Source organism: Balaenoptera physalus (genome assembly GCF_965194825.1).
Source record: "Balaenoptera physalus genome assembly, chromosome: 2".
Taxonomy (NCBI): domain Eukaryota; kingdom Metazoa; phylum Chordata; class Mammalia; order Artiodactyla; family Balaenopteridae; genus Balaenoptera; species Balaenoptera physalus.
Window position 1 is genome coordinate 86822866 of NC_138883.1, and position 16988 is coordinate 86839853.

Below are 16988 nucleotides of genomic sequence, written 5' to 3' on the forward strand. Positions count from 1 at the left end.
GAAGATGTGAAGTTGGAAGCAGTTAAAGATAATTTTGGAGAGAGAGTAAGGGCCAGAATACAGAAGTTGTTGTATACCATGTAGAGGAGTTTAGATATTACTCTGGGGCAAGGGGAAACCACCAAAGGGATTTAAGCTAGAAGTTATAAGGTTAGAATTGAGCTGTTGAAAAACCTCTAGTGACAGTATGGAGTAATACCTGGTTGTTTGTAACATCTGAGCCACTTGGAAAATGAAAACATTATCACATTTTAAAAGGTCTCTTCAGTCAGGTTTTCCTCTCATTGAAGCACTGCTTTGATAGGGAATTATTTAAACCAAAAAATGCCATTAATAAGGGATAATGTCTTCCTTGGGTTTCAGGGCCTGAGCTGAAGAGTTGACTTCTCTTTGTTTGATTTCAGGATCACCACCCATCTCAGCAGGGCCAAGGTGGGTCACATGGAATCTACCTAAGGGCCTTCTGCACGGGGCTGGATTCAGTTTTGCAGCCTTATCGCCAAGCACTGCTTGATTTGGAACAAGAGGTGAGAAGAAATACGGGAAGGAACACCTCTGGGACAGCAGATGAGGACATGTTCCTGATTTGAAATGCCCTTCGATACGGTCAGGTGGTTAAGAATGAGCTATTTTCTGCATGGCTGGAGGTTAAGTGTGCTCTCTGTGATTGCCCAAGCCATGATCAAAGTGGCGAGCGGATCACGGCAAAGGTTCCTGAGTGAGTTTAGAAGAGCCCTAGCTTTGGTTTTGTCATCACCTGAAAATCAACATTAATAATCTTCTATAAATGACCAATTCTCAATACCCTAAGATGAACCCTAAGCCTACTCTCACATTCGCTTCCGGTTTTCATAGATGAAATAGATTCGAGATATTTTATATGGAGCCATAATCAGAGTGTTTTTTTGTTGCAGTTCCTGGCTGACCCCCATCTCTCCATATCACATGTCAATTACTCCTTAGATCAGGTATGATGCCCAGATAACAAAATGCTTTGGAATCTGTTGATATCATTAGAATAATCTAACTTAAAATATTATTATTATTATTATTTTTTATAGCTACTTTTTTTATATTTTATTTTTTTATTTATTTATTTTTTGGCTGTGCTGGGTCTTCGGTTCGTGCGAGGGCTTTCTCTAGTTGCGGCAAGTGGGGGCCACTCTTCATCCCGGTGCGCGGGCCTTTCACTATCGCGGCCCCTCCCGTTGCGGGGCACAGGCTCCAGACGCGCAGGCTCAGTAGTTGTGGCTCACGGGCCCAGCTGCTCCGTGGCATGTGGGATCTTCCCAGACCAGGGCTCAAACCCGTGTCCCCTGCATTAGCAGGCAGATTCTCAACCACTGCGCCACCAGGGAAGCCCTAAAATATTATTTTTGAGAACTTTTTTCCTTCTGGATTCAGAGCCCAGCATTTGATATTCTGTGTGCTTTCCTAGATCAGAACTGTTTGAAAAGTTCCAAATTTAGTGAAAACTTACTGTGTGATGTTAATGCTCTAGATTGGCCTCAGTATTAGCAATTATGCTAGCCTCAAACATAGAAACTGCTTCTGTCTGCCATTCTCTTTCTATCTGCAGCCAACCCCTGTAGCAAATTGCCTTAGGATACTGGATCTTGGCTGTTCTGTGGTATTGCCATCTTTATGTTAAGTGGGACTATTTAGAAACAAAGGCATTTCCTGAGTTAATTTTTTTTCCTTGTATTTGATTATATACCATCCTAATTATTCTCTCCTTTGCAGTTCCAGCTCCTTTTCCCCTCTGTGATGGTTGTAGTAGAACAAATTAAAAGTCAAAAGGTGAGAACTTTCCTTTTTCCTTTTGCTCTGGTAAGCACCAAGGAAATACTCATAATTAATTTTCCTTTACATTCTTTTTTGAAGAGCCTAGTTTTCAGTAGTTTTTATTATTTATTTATTCATTCAGTGATATCTGCTTGAGTATCATGCTAAGTATCAGGAATGCAAAAATAAGTTAGGACCCTGCCCTTAAGCACCTCCTGGTCCAGAAGGTGGGGGAAATGATAATAGATATACCCAAGAATGCTGCTGGGTAAGAGAACAATGCTATGGATACTTGGAGGTGAGAGCTTTTTACAGTAAGGATTCAGAACTGTTGGATATGGATCTTGAGGAGAAGCAGAAAGTTAATCCTTAGAAAGAAAGAAGGTAGTAGGTTTATCGTTAGGGTACTGGCAGTTTTCTGAGAATTGTTAAATCATTGGGTGAAACCCAGATGTTTATTTTATTAGTTAAATATGCCTATTCTTATCACAAGTTTTTAATCATATGTATTGAAAAGTTAGGGTCTCCAGTGTCCAGAGAATGTCTTTTCTGGGTAGAATTAATAATTCTGAGATGCTTTAAGATTTTACATTAGAAGAAGTATCTGCTGGTTCATAATTGGATCAAAAAGGACAGATGGATTAAATATGTTTAGTTCATTCATGTTCTTAAGCTGTTATATTTGTGCCTTAGCTTATTAAGAGTGTTCATTTGAATATAACTAGTTAACTAGTCAGTTTGCCAGGTTGCTACTTGATTTTTTTGCTGTATAAGTCTAGAAACTTACCCTCTGCTGCATTCATTCTGTGCTAGCAGAGCCAGCAGGGGAAGTGCTGTTTGACCCTGCAAAGCTGATGGCCCTCATCAAATAACATCGAGCTTTTATTGTGCACTTGTTGCATACCAGGCTCTGTGCTAAGTGCTTTACATGCATTATCACAGTCAATCCTCTAAAAAATCAAATAGGTTAAGGAATGTGCTTAGGGTCACACAGATGGTAGTAAATGGTACAACTAGGATATAAACCCAGGGCTGTCTGACTCCAAAGACTATGCTCTTAACCACTCTACTAAACCATCTTCCAAAATTGGAGGGGAACTTCTAGGTAAGTGGGGTTAGTATAAGGGTCCATACATGCCGGCACATCTCAGTTGACTTTGAGCTTCCGTTGGCCACAGGAAGGAGAGTGGAAAATGAGTAGAGGGATTGCAGATGGGTGAACCTTCCTTCCTGCCGAGGAGGTTGTAGGAAGCTGAGTGCTAAGGCTCTAAAAAATGAGGTTGTAGGTGAGAATGGGGGAGTGCAAACAGGCACAGGGGATCCTTTTAGAGTGATGGAAATGTCATAAAACTGGATTACAGTGATGGTTGCACAATGCTGTAAATTTACTAAAAATTGTTGAAAGTACCCTTAAAATAGGTGAATTTATTGTATATAAATTATACCTCAATAAAGCAGTTAAAAAAAAAAAAAACAGAGGCAAAAGGACATTGAAAGAGGAAGCAGATTTTTAGAAAAGTGTATACCTTGGGAGTAGTCTGAATTAGGCCTTAATCTGAAGTAAGAGCTTTCTTTACCTCTTTTCTTGGAATTTCAACTCTAAATGATTCTGGTTTTTCCTTAGTGCAGTAGTTCTCAAACTTCATTGTGCATTAGAATCACCTGGAGCAGATTGTTAAAACCAGATCGCTGGGCCCTACCCCAGAGATTCTGATTCAGTAGGTCTGGAGTGAGGCCCAAGATTTTGCATTTCTTACAAGTTTCCAGGTGATGCACATGCTGCTGGGGGATGGGGTGGGATGGGGAGGGGCAGGGAGGTGGAGGGTCCATAATTCGAGAACAACTGTTGTGATGTTGTGATTTATAATAAGAAATATAGATTTGGTCTTTGTCCCATTTCTGGCACAGAGCTTCTAAAACTCAGAATTTCCTAAGTAATAAGGGCAGTAAAGGTGTCTTTATATTCATAACAAACCCCTTTCTACCACACCTGAGTTTGTTAATGAGGTGATTTTGGGAAAGCACTTAAGTATGGGGCTGGTTGCCAGGGGAACCACCCATGTGATTGGAGAGTTGGAACTTTCAGTCCCACCATTCCCACCTGACCTCTGGGGAGAGAGGAGGTCAGAGGGCAGAGAGCTGGAAATTGAGTTCAATCACCAATGGCCAGTGATTTCATTAATCCTGCCTGTGTAATGAAGGCTCCATAAAAACCCAAAAGGACGGGGTTTGGAGCGTTTCCAGGTTGGTGAACCAGAGTGCCTCTGTGTGCCACCGTGCCGGGCAGAAGCTCCTTTGTTCGGGACCTCGCCCTATGTATCCTTTTCATCTGGGTGTTGATTCGTATCCTTTAGTATCCTTCATAATAAATAGGTAATCTAGTGAATAAGTGGGTTTCCTGAGTTCTGTGAGCTGCTCTAGCAAATTAGTGGAATCCAGGGAGGGGGAACCTCTGATCTATTAATCAGCCAGTTAGAAGCACAGGGAACAACCTGAACTTGTGATTGGCGTCAGAAATGGAGGGCAGTCTTGTGGGACTGAGCCCTTAACCTGTGGAATCTGATGCTATCTCTGGGTGGATCGTATCAGAATTGAGTTGGATTGTAGGCCCCCCAAGCTGGTGTCAGAGGATTGCTTGGTAGTGTGGGGAAACCCCCCACACGTTGGAATTGGAGTCAGAATCAGAACTATACAAAAATCTTATGAGAAAGTTTATTCCCATTCTCTGCAGATTGTGCCCTCTTGATTGAGTATAGAATATGAGATTGTGCTACATGAACTATTAAAATGGAATTCAGCTTGACAAGGCTGTATTTTCTACAGATTCATGGTTGTCAAATCCTGGAAACAGTGTACAAACACAGCTGTGGAGGTTTGCCTCCTGTTCGCAGTGCACTAGAAAAGTAAGTCATGGCTTCACTGGGGCTGGGAGGGGGAGTGGGTGGTCAAGTGACTTGATTTTGCACAAGTTTTATTTTCAGGTCATCTCAGGTTTCCTTCTGGGAAAAGTTATGACCAGGATGGAAAAGCCCCATGAGCAAAGGAGCCCATGTAATCCTTACGGTGGCTCAGAAATTGCAAAAAGGGGGTTTTAATAAAGTGTTGAGTATTTTTTTTTTTTTTTTTGCATCTCTCTGGAGCATCAAGTTTATTAACTAGAATTGGAAGAACCAAGGAGTTCTTGGAACAAGAACTATCCCCCTCCCCCACCAACACGGAAGACAGAAGAGTAGGGGAGGGGAGACGTGCCCCAGGAATGACAGTCCAGTCTCTCAAGTTTCACCCAGGTGGGGGTTGAGGGGCAGACCTGCAGCCACGGTGGCCTCGCTTTCGGTCGCCCCGGCTGCTCCGGACCATCCTCTGAGCTGGCCAGGGTCTTGGATACGATGCTTCTGAAGGCCGTGCAGAGAACACACTCCTCTTCCCCTGCACCGGGCCCCAGGGAGCGCGGCGGCCTGACCTTCCTGCCTCGGTCATCCATGGGGTTCACATGGGCTCACTTTATTATGATGCCTCATGCTGGGCAGCTTGCAACAAAGATGTTTCAAAATAAAGTTCCAGATTCTCCCAGCCACCCCTTGCTTTTTCTGGCTCTGGCCAGAGAGAGTGGATGAGGACACACTCTCAGGCTGCCCAGCGTGGGAGGACCTTCCAGTGTTGGACACACCCAGGGGGCAGCTGCTTCCCTCTGGGGCTCCAATCCTGCTGCTGCTGCTGGAGGTGGATGTCCCAGTGCCACACTGGGGGGCTGGGCTGGGGGTGAAGTGTTGAGTATTGAAGCAAGGCTCTAGATGCCTGGATGACCTTGAGGCAGTCCTTTTTCATTTTTGGATCTCATTATCCTTGGAGAATTTCCACTACATGTGCTGGATTATGCTTAACTATGTCTAAATATGTGTATTTTGAGTAGCTTTATAATCTTATAATGCCACTCTTAAGAATTTTATCCTAACAAAATTATTCAAAAGAAGAAAATAACCATATGCACGATCATTATTCACTGCAATGTTGTCTACTGTATTAATTAGAAAATTACCAGCAGCAGAAGAAAGCTGATTAAAGATATATTCACTTGATAGACTATAACGCAATTAAAATTACAAATACTATAACAACAGGTAAAAATATGTTTTATAATACTATCTGAAAAAAGGATACAAAATTTTATGATTACCACTGTATTAAATGTGGAGTATGATCAAAGACTGCCTGTAGAATGTTCCACAATCTGGATTTTTCTGATTATTTCCTCATGATTAGATTCAGGTTGAACATTTTTGGCAAGAATACTACATAGGTCATATTATTTCCTGTTACAGCATATCAGAAAGCACAAAAAGTAAGTTTGTCCCATTACTGGTGTTAAGTTTCATCACTTGGTTTAGGTGTTTTCCACCAGATCTCTCTGTTTTAGAGGGACGTTTTCCCCTTTGTCATTAATATGTTCTCTGAGATATGATCCCTTGAGACCATGTGAATATCCCATTCTCCTTTCTGCATTTTGTTTCAGTCTCTGCATTTTGTTGGATAATACTTTTTCAGGTATATCAGCTTCTCACATACTGAATCTACTTTCCTTATGTGATTCCAACAAAAATAAAAACTAATTTAATACTGTGTTAGCCAAAAAGAGACTCCTGTAAGTCCATTTAATTTTAAAAGGAATCATCCATTTTGAAACTTACTTTACTCAAAAAGAGGGAAAAAAATGTGCTTCTTCTAAAAGACTATCAGAACATTTACTGAACATTTCAGACTTTAGTACACTGGTTAAAAGTTTGGAAATTTACCACTTAGTTCATCTGCAGACATTTAAGTTAAAATAGCACAGTTATTTTTAGCTTAATTGGTCATTTCCCTTCTGCTGACCAAACCCTCAGGCCTCTGTTTATCCTGTAGCAGTTTAAAGCATGGGTTTAGTGTCCTCTTAGTGGACTTCTAAGGCTCTTGCTCTCCTCTCCACTCAGAATCCTGGCCGTGTGTCACGGGGTCATGTACAAGCAGCTCTCAGCCTGGATGCTCCACGGACTCCTCTTGGACCAGCACGAAGAGTTCTTTATCAGACAGGGTCCGTCTTCTGGTAATGTCAGTGCCCAGCCAGAAGAGGATGAGGAGGATCTGGGCATTGGGGGACTGACAGGAAAACAACTGAGAGAACTCCAGGACTTGGTGAGAGCCCAACCAGAAGCCTAGCCTTCTCCTGCCAGGAGTCGGAAAAGTCTACAGCTAGATGACCTTTTGGTGACTTGCCCCTGCCCCCAGCCCCCAGCTCATCATAGCCTGGGCACCTTCCATAAATTCTTTAAATGTAAACACTTGGCTTTATCTTGGCTTAATACTTAAACTTAATGCCTAACAATGTGAGACTATAAAATAGAAAATATATTTGTGAGATTCCTTTTGTTTCCCCTCTTCCTGGTATACGCATTTAAGAGAATAATAATAAGTCTTGTCTCTTCAGGTAGTCTTGTGGGTACCCAGAGCTTTTACATGCAGTTTAGAGTTTTGATTAGACTTCCCAAAGTCCTCTATTGTCCTTATCCATTCATCCATTCATTTATCCTGTTACAACGTTTTATTGAATGCCTGTTATATGCCAGGTACTGTTCCACATGCCACAACTGCATAAACAAATAAAATGTAGTAGTCCCTGTCCTTAAAGAGCTTATAGTTTAGTGGAAGATATATTACAGTGTACTAAGTGCTCTGGAAAGAGTAAGTATGGGTATTCTGGGAACATGGTCTTAGAGTAACTAGAGAAGGCTTTTCAGTGGAATGTATGTCTAAATTGCAAAGAGTTTGGGAGGAGGACTTCCCTCACGGTCCAGTGGTTAAAACTCCGAGCTTCCAATGCAGGGGGTGCGGGTTTGATCCCTGGTTGGGGAACTAAGATCCCACATGCCGCACGGTCAAAAAGAAAAAAAAAAAATTCCAAGCAAAGGGAAGGACTGTGTAAAGTACAGAGGCCATGAAGGACATGGCTCATTTGGGGAAGCATTAGTAATTCAATTGAGAGAGTCAAGTAAATAAAGGCTGAGATGTAGAGTGTAAGGGACAGTGGGGATGGTGTGGGAAGTGGCAGTCAATGAAGCTTTTGAGATGAGCAGAGGTAAGATCATGAAAGCCCTTGTAAACAATGGGAAGGAATTTAGACTTGAGCCTGAAGAGAGCTGGGAACCGTGAAGAATTTTAGGCAAGAGATTAACCTACCTCTGTATGTTAGATCAGACTTATGATAGATCACTCTAGAAACTGGGGGGGGAATCGTTGTTTTAAAAATTAAGATTAGCAGCAAGTAGGTCAGTTAGGAGAATGTTGGGCACATTAGCTGAAAAATAATGGTGGCCTACACCAAGGGTGGGAACAGTAAATATGGTGAAGAATAAAGAGGCTTGAGAGATATTAAGGAGCTGGAACAGGTAGGTCGTGGTGATTAACTGGCTATGGGTCCAGAGGGAAGAATCAAGGATGATACCCAAGTCTCTGCCTTTAGTAGTGGGCGACTAGTGACGATAAGGAACATGGATTGCTGGTGTCAGGGGGAAGAAGATGGGTCTAACTTTGGACACATTGAGTTTGAGGTGCTTGTAGGAAATGACCAGTGGGCTGAGCCTAGAGCTCATGAGAGTAATCTAGCTTAAAGTCTTAGGAGTCATCGGCATACAGAAGTTTTTAATTTGGGGTCCACGAGTGGCTTCAGAGGGTCTGTGAAGTGTATGGTTATATATTTTTCTGGAAGGTCCTAGCTTTTATAATTACAGAGTCCTGTGATGCAGAAAGATTAAAAATATCTCTTATGATAATCAGTTCAGCCTTAGAAGAAGACGTGATTGTCTAGGAAGAGTGTTGAGAGCCAGAGGAGAAGAGGGTCTAGGATAGTGCCTTGAGGCACACCAGCACCCAAGCCCAAAACTAAAAGGGTGAATAGCAGAGATCAAAGTCAGGAGTATGGAGCCTAAAGTTCCAGTTGGAGCTGGAATAAGGGTCAACTCAAAAGCAAGTCAGGGAACAGAAGGGGCCTGAGTGATTGGGTGGTGAGTGGGCTAGATCAGTGGTTCTCAAACTGTAGAGTACCTCAGAATCACCTGGAGAGCTAGTTAAAACACGGACTGCTGGGCCTACCCCCCAGGTTTTCTGTAAATCTGGGGAGGGGCTTGAAAATTTGCATTTTTAACAAGCTCCCAAGTGAGGCCAATGGTGCTGGTCCAGGAGCCAGGCTTTGAGAACCACTTGGCTAAATGAGTCAGGCTTGTGTAAAGAGCTGGGCAGAGCAGGCATATGCACAGATAATAAATCGTAGACATGTAGATCTGGAAAAAAACAAAGATCAATTATTCCATGGTACAAGTAAGGAGACCGAGTTCCAGACCTACTGCACAAGTTTTTACACAGTAGCCAAGGCAGAGGGCTAAAATCCTAATGTTAATAAAACCACTGCTATTTCCACCGTGCTATCTTGCTGACTAAAAATGGAATACACTTCTCTAGCACCAGTAATGTAACAATTATGCAACTTCAGATTTAAAGTCCCTGCTTCTAGAAAATGTAAATCACGGGTTGGGAGAGCTGCCGGATGTTTCCTTGCTTTCCCTTTCTCACTTCCTACATCATCTCTGATACGGATTATTTCTTTGACCAGCGCCTGATAGAAGAAGAGAACATGCTGGCACCATCTCTAAAGCAGTTTTCTCTGCGAGTGGAGATTCTGCCATCCTACATTCCAGTGAGGGTTGCTGAAAAAATCCTGTTTGTTGGAGAATCTGTCCAGATGTTCGAGAATCAAAATGTAAACCTGACTAGGAAAGGTAGGAATCTCCTTGCCCAACCGTACCCCATCCTCAAAGGCTTATTTGATGCTGTGTGGCCCCAAAGTCTGCCTGGGCAGAGTGGGTGGTTACTGACCTTTATGTTCTGAGATTTCAGCACAGCTGTGAGTGACATGCTTAACTGAGAAGCAGGTGAAATAGCTGTGGCACTGGGATGAGAAACCCTTGCCTGTGCAGGTTCCCTGTCTTCCTTTGACAGTGCCTTCCTGTTTTGCAGGATCCATTTTGAAAAACCAGGAGGACACTTTTGCTGCAGAGCTGCATCGTCTCAAGCAGCAACCCCTCTTCAGCCTGGTGGACTTTGAGCAGGTGGTGGATCGTATACGTAGTACTGTGGCTGAGGTTTGTCTTTCTTAGTATATTTTCTTCGGAAGAAAATAGGTTAGTTCCCCCAAAATTGAGTACTTGACTTTTGTTTCTTCTTAATGTGATTAGAACTTAACTTGGAGGGAATTGAGAGAGCTGAAGGGCAGGAAGTAGAAAATAAAAGCATTCTCTCTGTTTTTAATAATAGAACTGCCTTGGCCTTTTCCCACCTGACAGGAGTTTGATTGTTAGCTAGTTAGTTAATTAATTAGTTGAATAAAGGGAGGTCTTGGTTTCATTTCAGACTGTCAGCATTTTGAGTCCGTCTGTATAGTTGGCAATGACTTCAGGGAATCAACTGATTCTGACTAAATTTAGTGCCTTACTTATATTTTAGAATGGCTTTATTATGTATTCTTTAATTAATTTATTTATTTTTAATTAATTAATTTATTTATTTATTTATTTTTGGCTGTGTTGGGTCTTCGTTTTTGTGTGAGGGCTTTCTCTAGTTGCGGCAAGCGGGGGCCACTCCTCATCGCGGTGCATGGGCCTCTCACTATCGCGGCCTCTCTTGTTGCGGAGCACAGGCTCCAGACGCGCAGGCTCAGTAGTTGTGGCTCACGGGCCCAGTTGCTCCGCGGCATGTGGGATCTTCCCAGACCAGGGCTCGAACCCGTGTCCCCTGCATTGGCAGGCAGATTCTCAACCACTGCGCCACCAGGGAAGCCCCTGTATTCTTTAATTTATGGATATGATAATCTTAGGAAGGCAGAACAAGTAATATTTTTCCATTCTTACAAATGAAAAAAAATTCTCAGAAAGCTAACTTCTCTGATGTCACATAGTGAGTAACAAAGGTGAGCTCAGAAGCAAGTCTTTGACTCCTAGTTCAGTGTTTTTAAGTGAATTGTGCTTCATCCACCAACTTAAATTGACCAGTAATTTTTCAAATGGGCATATGTTCTGTGGCTTATAATAAGATTTGATGCACAGGTGTGTGATAATGTGAAATGAGATCTTTTGTTAGTTGTGTTAACTGTGTTAGTGGTTTTCAACTCTGGCTATGCATAGAATGACGTGGGGAAATCTGAAAACATGCACTTGCACCAAATCCTTACCTCCAGAGTTTCTGACTCATAGGTCAGGAGGGAGTCAGTACTGTTAGGTACTTGTATTTACACCAGCCAATCAACAAACCTCTGCAGGTGATTTTGAAGCACAGGGGCACTAGGGTCAGTGTCTAGAATTGCTGAGATTAGCGTCAGATATACCCATGTTGGAAGCACAGTAATCTGTCATGAATTTGATTTCCTTTTCTGGTCACTATCTCAAAAATTCCAAGGCACTGGAGACAGAGCTGTGATGTAGACATAGAATATTAGATCTTGAGGTGACCTTGAAGTATCACTTGATTTGATTCCTTATGGGAAAGTAAATATCTAAACTACCCAGAATACATATTTCTGTCCATTCAGACTTTCAAGACACTGCCTCTCCATCTATAGCCAAGGCAGCTGTTGTCTAGGGGGCTGGTGCCTTCACTCCCTTTCATCTTATTGACTTGATTTCTCTTCTGTTATCATTTTTGTGGTAACTCTTTGGGAAATATAGTTAATGGAGGAAAGTAAAATTTTATTAAACGAATAACATAGAATTTCAAAATTGTTTCCTTGTGAAATTTTGAAACACATATGTTGCTCAAAATTATATTTCCGGTTTGTAAAAATGATAGACAAAGAATTGAAGCTCAGACTCTTGGAAGCTAATACTTTGACAGCTATAATTGTAACAATAATAACAGCTTAAAGTAATAAAAGAGAGTATACCAGGGAGGAAAAGGGGACAGTGTCTTGCAAATACATATCATACTCACCCCCTTTTGGATCTCTTTCTCTCCTTTTCATATTTTAAAAAGGTATACATACCATATGAATCTGTTTATATAAGGTTTAAAAACAAGCAGCGCTAATCTGGTGTTAGATGTCAGGATAGCATTTGCCTTTGGTAGGTGGAAAGGACATGGGTGGGCCTTTCAGGATGCTGGTTATACAGGTGTGTTCATTTTGTGAGAATTCTTCAAGCTGTAAACTTACAGTTGGTGCACTTTTCTGTATGTATTTTAGTACTTCAACAAAAAGATTTTAAAAATTATTTGCTAGATATGTAATAGGTTTTGTTAATTTTATCTTTAGTTGGTTACTACTTACATAGAAAAATTGTGGTATTAATTTTTGTAGGTTAATCTTATACCTGGCAACTTATTGAAGTCTTTTTTTTTTTTTAGTTTTAATGGTTTGTCTGTTAATTCTATTGATTTTCCTCACTAATGATCATATCATTTGCAATTATTGAAAGTTTTACAATTTTCCTTCCAATTTTTCAACTTTTGCTTCTTTTTTTTCTTACAGTCTTAACTAGGATCTCTAGTACGGCATTCAACCGCTGGGTTGATAGTTGACATAAGCTATGTTAAACAATAGAGGTGATAATGGGCATCCTTGATTTGTTGGCTCTTAAAGATAATGCATATAAAGTTTCTCTATTACTTTAGTGTTTGCTGTAGGCTTTGGCACATGAGTTTATCAAGTTTAAAAAAATTACCTTCTCTTCCTAGTTTGCTGTGAGTTTTTATAATAAATAGATGTTGAATTTTATCACTGCTTATTCTATATCAATTAGGGTGCAGTTTTTTGCTCTGAGTTCTTTTTCTCCTTCAGTCTATTCATAAGGTAAATTCCTATTTAGATTTTCAGATGTTGAATCTTCCTGAGATAAACCATACTTGAGCGTGATGTTTTATTTTTTAATGTACTGTTGGATTTAGTTAGCCAAAACAGTGTTTGGAATTTTTGCATCTACATTTACTAGTGAAATAGACTATACTTTTCTCTTCCTGTATTGTTCTTATGTGGTTGTGGAATAAAGATGATATAAGCCTCATAAAATGAGCTTGGTGTCTATCACTGTTTTCCTGTTTTTTAGAACAGTTAATGTAAGACAAGAATTTTTACTGAAAGTTTGATTGAACTAACCTGAAAAATTATGTAAGTTAGGTTTTTTTAGGAGAGGAAATCTTCACTGATTCAATATATTTAAAACCTATTAATCTATTTAAGACATTTATTTCTTCTTGTAGCACTTTTGGTATTTTCTACTTTTCAAGGAACTTACCCATTTCATCTAGATTTATTTGGGACTTCCCTGGTGGTCCAGTGGTTAAGACACCATGCTTCCACTGCAGGGGGCACAGGTTCAGTCCCTGGTCAGAGAACTAAGATCCCACATGCTGTGCACTGTGGCCAAAAAAAAAAAAAAAGACAGCCACTGTAACAGGTGTGAGGTGATATCTCATTGTGGTTTTGATTTGCATTTCCCTGATAGTTGGTGATGTTGAGCATCTTTTCATGTTCCTGTTGGCCATTTGGATGTCTTCGTTGGAAAAAAGTCTATTTCGTACCTCTGCCCATTTTTCAACAGGATTGTTTGGGGGTTTTGGTTGTTGTTATTGAGTTGAATGAGTTCTTTCTCTGTTTTGGATTTTAACCCCTTATCAAATATATGATTTGCATATATTTTCTCCCATTCTGTAGGTTGCCTTTTCATTTTGTTGATTGTTTCTTTTGCTGTGCAGAAGCTTTTAAGTTTGATGTAGTCCCACTTTGTGTTTTCTTTTTCTTTTGTTGTTTGTGTTTTTGGTGTCACATCCAAAAAAAATCATTGCCAAGACCACTGTTTTCTATTTTTTAATATTATTTATTTGGCTGCGCCAGGTCTTAGTTGCAGCATGCAGGATCTTTTTTTAGTTGCGGCATGCCAGATCTAGTTCCCCGACCAGGGATTGAACCTGGGCCCCCTGCATTGGGAGTGTGGAGTCTTAACCACTGGACCACCAGGGAAGTCCCGCCAAGACCAATGTTGAAGAACTTCTTCCTTACATTTTCTTCTAGGAGTTTTTCTGCTATCAGGTCTTATGTTTAAGTCTTTGATCTATTTCAAGTTAATTTTTGTGCATGGTGTGACATAGGGGTCCAATTTCATTTTTCTGTATGTGCTTATCCAGTTTTCCCAGCACCATTTGTTGAAAAGAGACTATCCTTTGCCCTTGGGTGTTATTGGCTCCCTTGTCAAATATTAATTGACTATATAAGTGGGGCTTTGATTCTAAGTTTTCTGTTCCATTGTTCTATGTCTTTTCCTGCCAGTTCCATACTGTTTTATTTTTTTATATTGGAGTATATTTGATTTACAATGTTGTGTCAGTTTCAGATATACAGCAGAGTGATTTAGTTATACATATACATACATCTGTTCTTTTTCAGATTCTTCTCCCATATAGGTTATTACAGAGTACTGAGTTAAGTTCCCTGTGCTATACAGTATGTCCTTGTTGATTATCTATTTTATATATAGTATTGTGTATATGTTAATCTCAACCTCCTAATTTATCCCTACCCCCACCTTTCCCCTTTGGTAACCATAAGTTTGTTTTCTAAGTCTGTGGGTCTATTTCTGTTTTATAAGTAAGTTCTTTTGCATCATTTTTTTAAGATGCCACATATAATTGATATCATATGATATCTGTCTTTCTCTGACTTACTCCACTTAGTATGATAATCTCTAGGTCCATCAGTGTTGCTGCAAATGGCATTATTTCATTCTCTTTTTATGGCTGAGTAAAATTGCATTGTATATATGGACCACATCTTCTTTAATCATTCATCTGTAGATGGACATTTATGTTGCTTCCATGTCCTGGCTATTGTAAATAATGTTGCTATGAACATTGGGGTGCATGTATCTTTTCAAAGTATGGCTTTCTTCGGATGTATGCCCAGGAGTGGGATTGCTGGATCATATGGAAGCTCTATTTTCAGTTTTTTAAGGAACCTCCAAAGTGTTCTCCATAGTGGCCGTACCAATTTACATTCCCACCAACAGTGTAGTAGGGTTCCCTTTTCTCCACAACCTCTCTAGCATTTATTGTTTGTAGATTTTTTGATGATGGCCATTCTGACTGGTGTGAGGTGATACCTCATTGTAGTTTTGATTTGCATTTCTCTAATAATTAGCAACGTTGAGCATCTTTTCATGTGCTTTTTGGCCATCTGTATGTCTTCTTTGCAGAAATGTCTATTTAAATCTTCTGCCCATTTTTTGATTGGGTTGTTTGTTTTTTTGATATTCAGCTGCATGAGCTGCTTGTATATTTTGGAGATTAATCCCTTGTCAGTAGCTTCATTTGCGAATATTTTCTCCTATTCTGTGGGTTGTCTTTTCATTTTGTTTATGGTTTCCTTTGCTGTGCAAAAGCTTTTAAGTCTAATTAGCTACCTTTTTTTTTTAAATTACTCTAGGAGGGAGTGTCCAAGAAGATATTGCTGTGATTTATGTCAAAGAGTGTTCTGCCTATGTTTTCCTCTAACAGTTTTATAGTATCTGGTTTTACATTTAGGTCTTTAATGCATTTTGAGTTTATTTTTGTGTATGGTGTTAGAGAATGTTCTAATTTCATTCTTCTTTTTTTTTTTTTTTTTTGGCTGGATTGGGTCTTTGTTGCTGCGCTCAAACTTTCTCTAGTTGCAGTCAGTGGGGGCTACTCTTCGTTGTGGTGTGCAGGCTTCTCATTGAGGTGGCTTCTCTTGTTGCGGAGCACAGGCTGTAGGCGTGCGGGCTTCAGTAGTTGTGGCTCGTGGGCTTAATTGCTCTGCGGCATGTGGGAAATTCCGGACCAGGGCTCAAACCTGTGTCCCCTGCATTGACAGGAGGATACTTAACCACTGCACCACCACGGAAGCCCTAACTTCATTCTTTTACATGTAGCTGTCCAGTTTTCCCAGCACCACTTATTGAAGAGACTGTCTTTTCTCCATTGTATATTCTTGCCTCCTTTGTCGTAGACTAGTTGACCATAGGTATGTGGGTTTATCTCTGGGTTTTCTATCCTGTTCCATTGATCTATAAGTCTGTCTTTGTGCCAGTACCATACTGTTTTAATTAATGTAGCTTTATAGTATAGTCTGAAGTTAGGGAGCCTGATTCCTCCAGCTCCATTTTTCTTTCTCAGGATTACTTTGGCTATCGGCGTCTTTTTGTGTCTCCATTCATTGATGAGCTCTAGTAGTTTTCTGGTAGCATCTTTAGGATTTTCTATGTATAGTATCATGTCATCTGCAAACAGTGACAGTTTTACTTCTTCTTTTCCAGTTTGGATTCCTTTTATTTCTTTTTCTTCTCTGATTGCCATGGCTAGGACTTCTAAAACTATGTTGAGTAAAAGTGGTGAGAGTAGACATCCTTGTCTTGTTCCTGTTCTTAGAAGACATGCTTTCAGCTTTTCTCCATTGAGTATGTTAGCTGTAGGTTTGTCATATATGGCCTTTACTATGTTGAGGTAGGTTCCCTCTTTGCCCACTTTCTAGAGAGTTTTTATCATAAATGGGTGTTGGATTTTGTCAAAAACTTTTTCTGCTTCTGCTGACATGATCATATGGTTTTTATTCTTCAGTTTGTTAATGTGGTTTATCACACTGATTGATTTGCAGATATTGAAAAAATCCTTGCACCCCTGGGATAAATCCCACTTGATCATGGTGTGTGATCCTTTTAGTGTATTGTTGGGTTCGGTTTGCTAGTATTTTTTTTTTTTTTTGGCTGTGTTGGGTCTTTGTTGCTGTGCAGAGGCTTTTTCTAGTTGCATTGAGTGGGGGCTACTCTTCGTTGCGGTGCACGGGCTTCTTATTGTGGTGGCTTCTCGTTGTGGAGCATGGACTCTAGGCACACAGGCTTCAGTAGTTGTGGCACGTGGACTCAGTAGTTTTGGCTCACGGGCTGTAGAGTGCAAGCTCAGTAGTTGTGGTGCACGGGCTTAGTTGCTCCATGGCATTTGGGATCTTCCCGGACCAGGGCTTGAACCTGTGTCCCCTTCATTGGCAGGTGGATTCTTAACCACTGCGCCACCAGGGAAGTCCCGGTTTGCTAGTATTTTGTTGAGGATTTTTGCATCTATGTTCATCAGTGATATTGGCCTGTAACTTTCTTTTTTTGTGGTATCTTTGTCTGGTTTTGGTA

General features: G+C 40.6%; 1 protein-coding gene across 1 annotated transcript in view; it reads left to right on the top strand.

Annotated features, from left to right (window-relative positions):
- The window catches only part of TUBGCP4 (tubulin gamma complex component 4), a 47217-nt gene that overhangs the window by 11739 nt on the left and 18490 nt on the right, over positions 1-16988 (top strand). The window contains exons 3-9 of the mRNA XM_082450093.1: positions 405-527; positions 915-968; positions 1744-1800; positions 4609-4688; positions 6753-6954; positions 9425-9590; positions 9829-9953. Coding sequence (XP_082306219.1) covers positions 405-527; positions 915-968; positions 1744-1800; positions 4609-4688; positions 6753-6954; positions 9425-9590; positions 9829-9953 — 807 coding nt within the window. The remainder of the gene's footprint in view (positions 1-404; positions 528-914; positions 969-1743; positions 1801-4608; positions 4689-6752; positions 6955-9424; positions 9591-9828; positions 9954-16988) is intronic.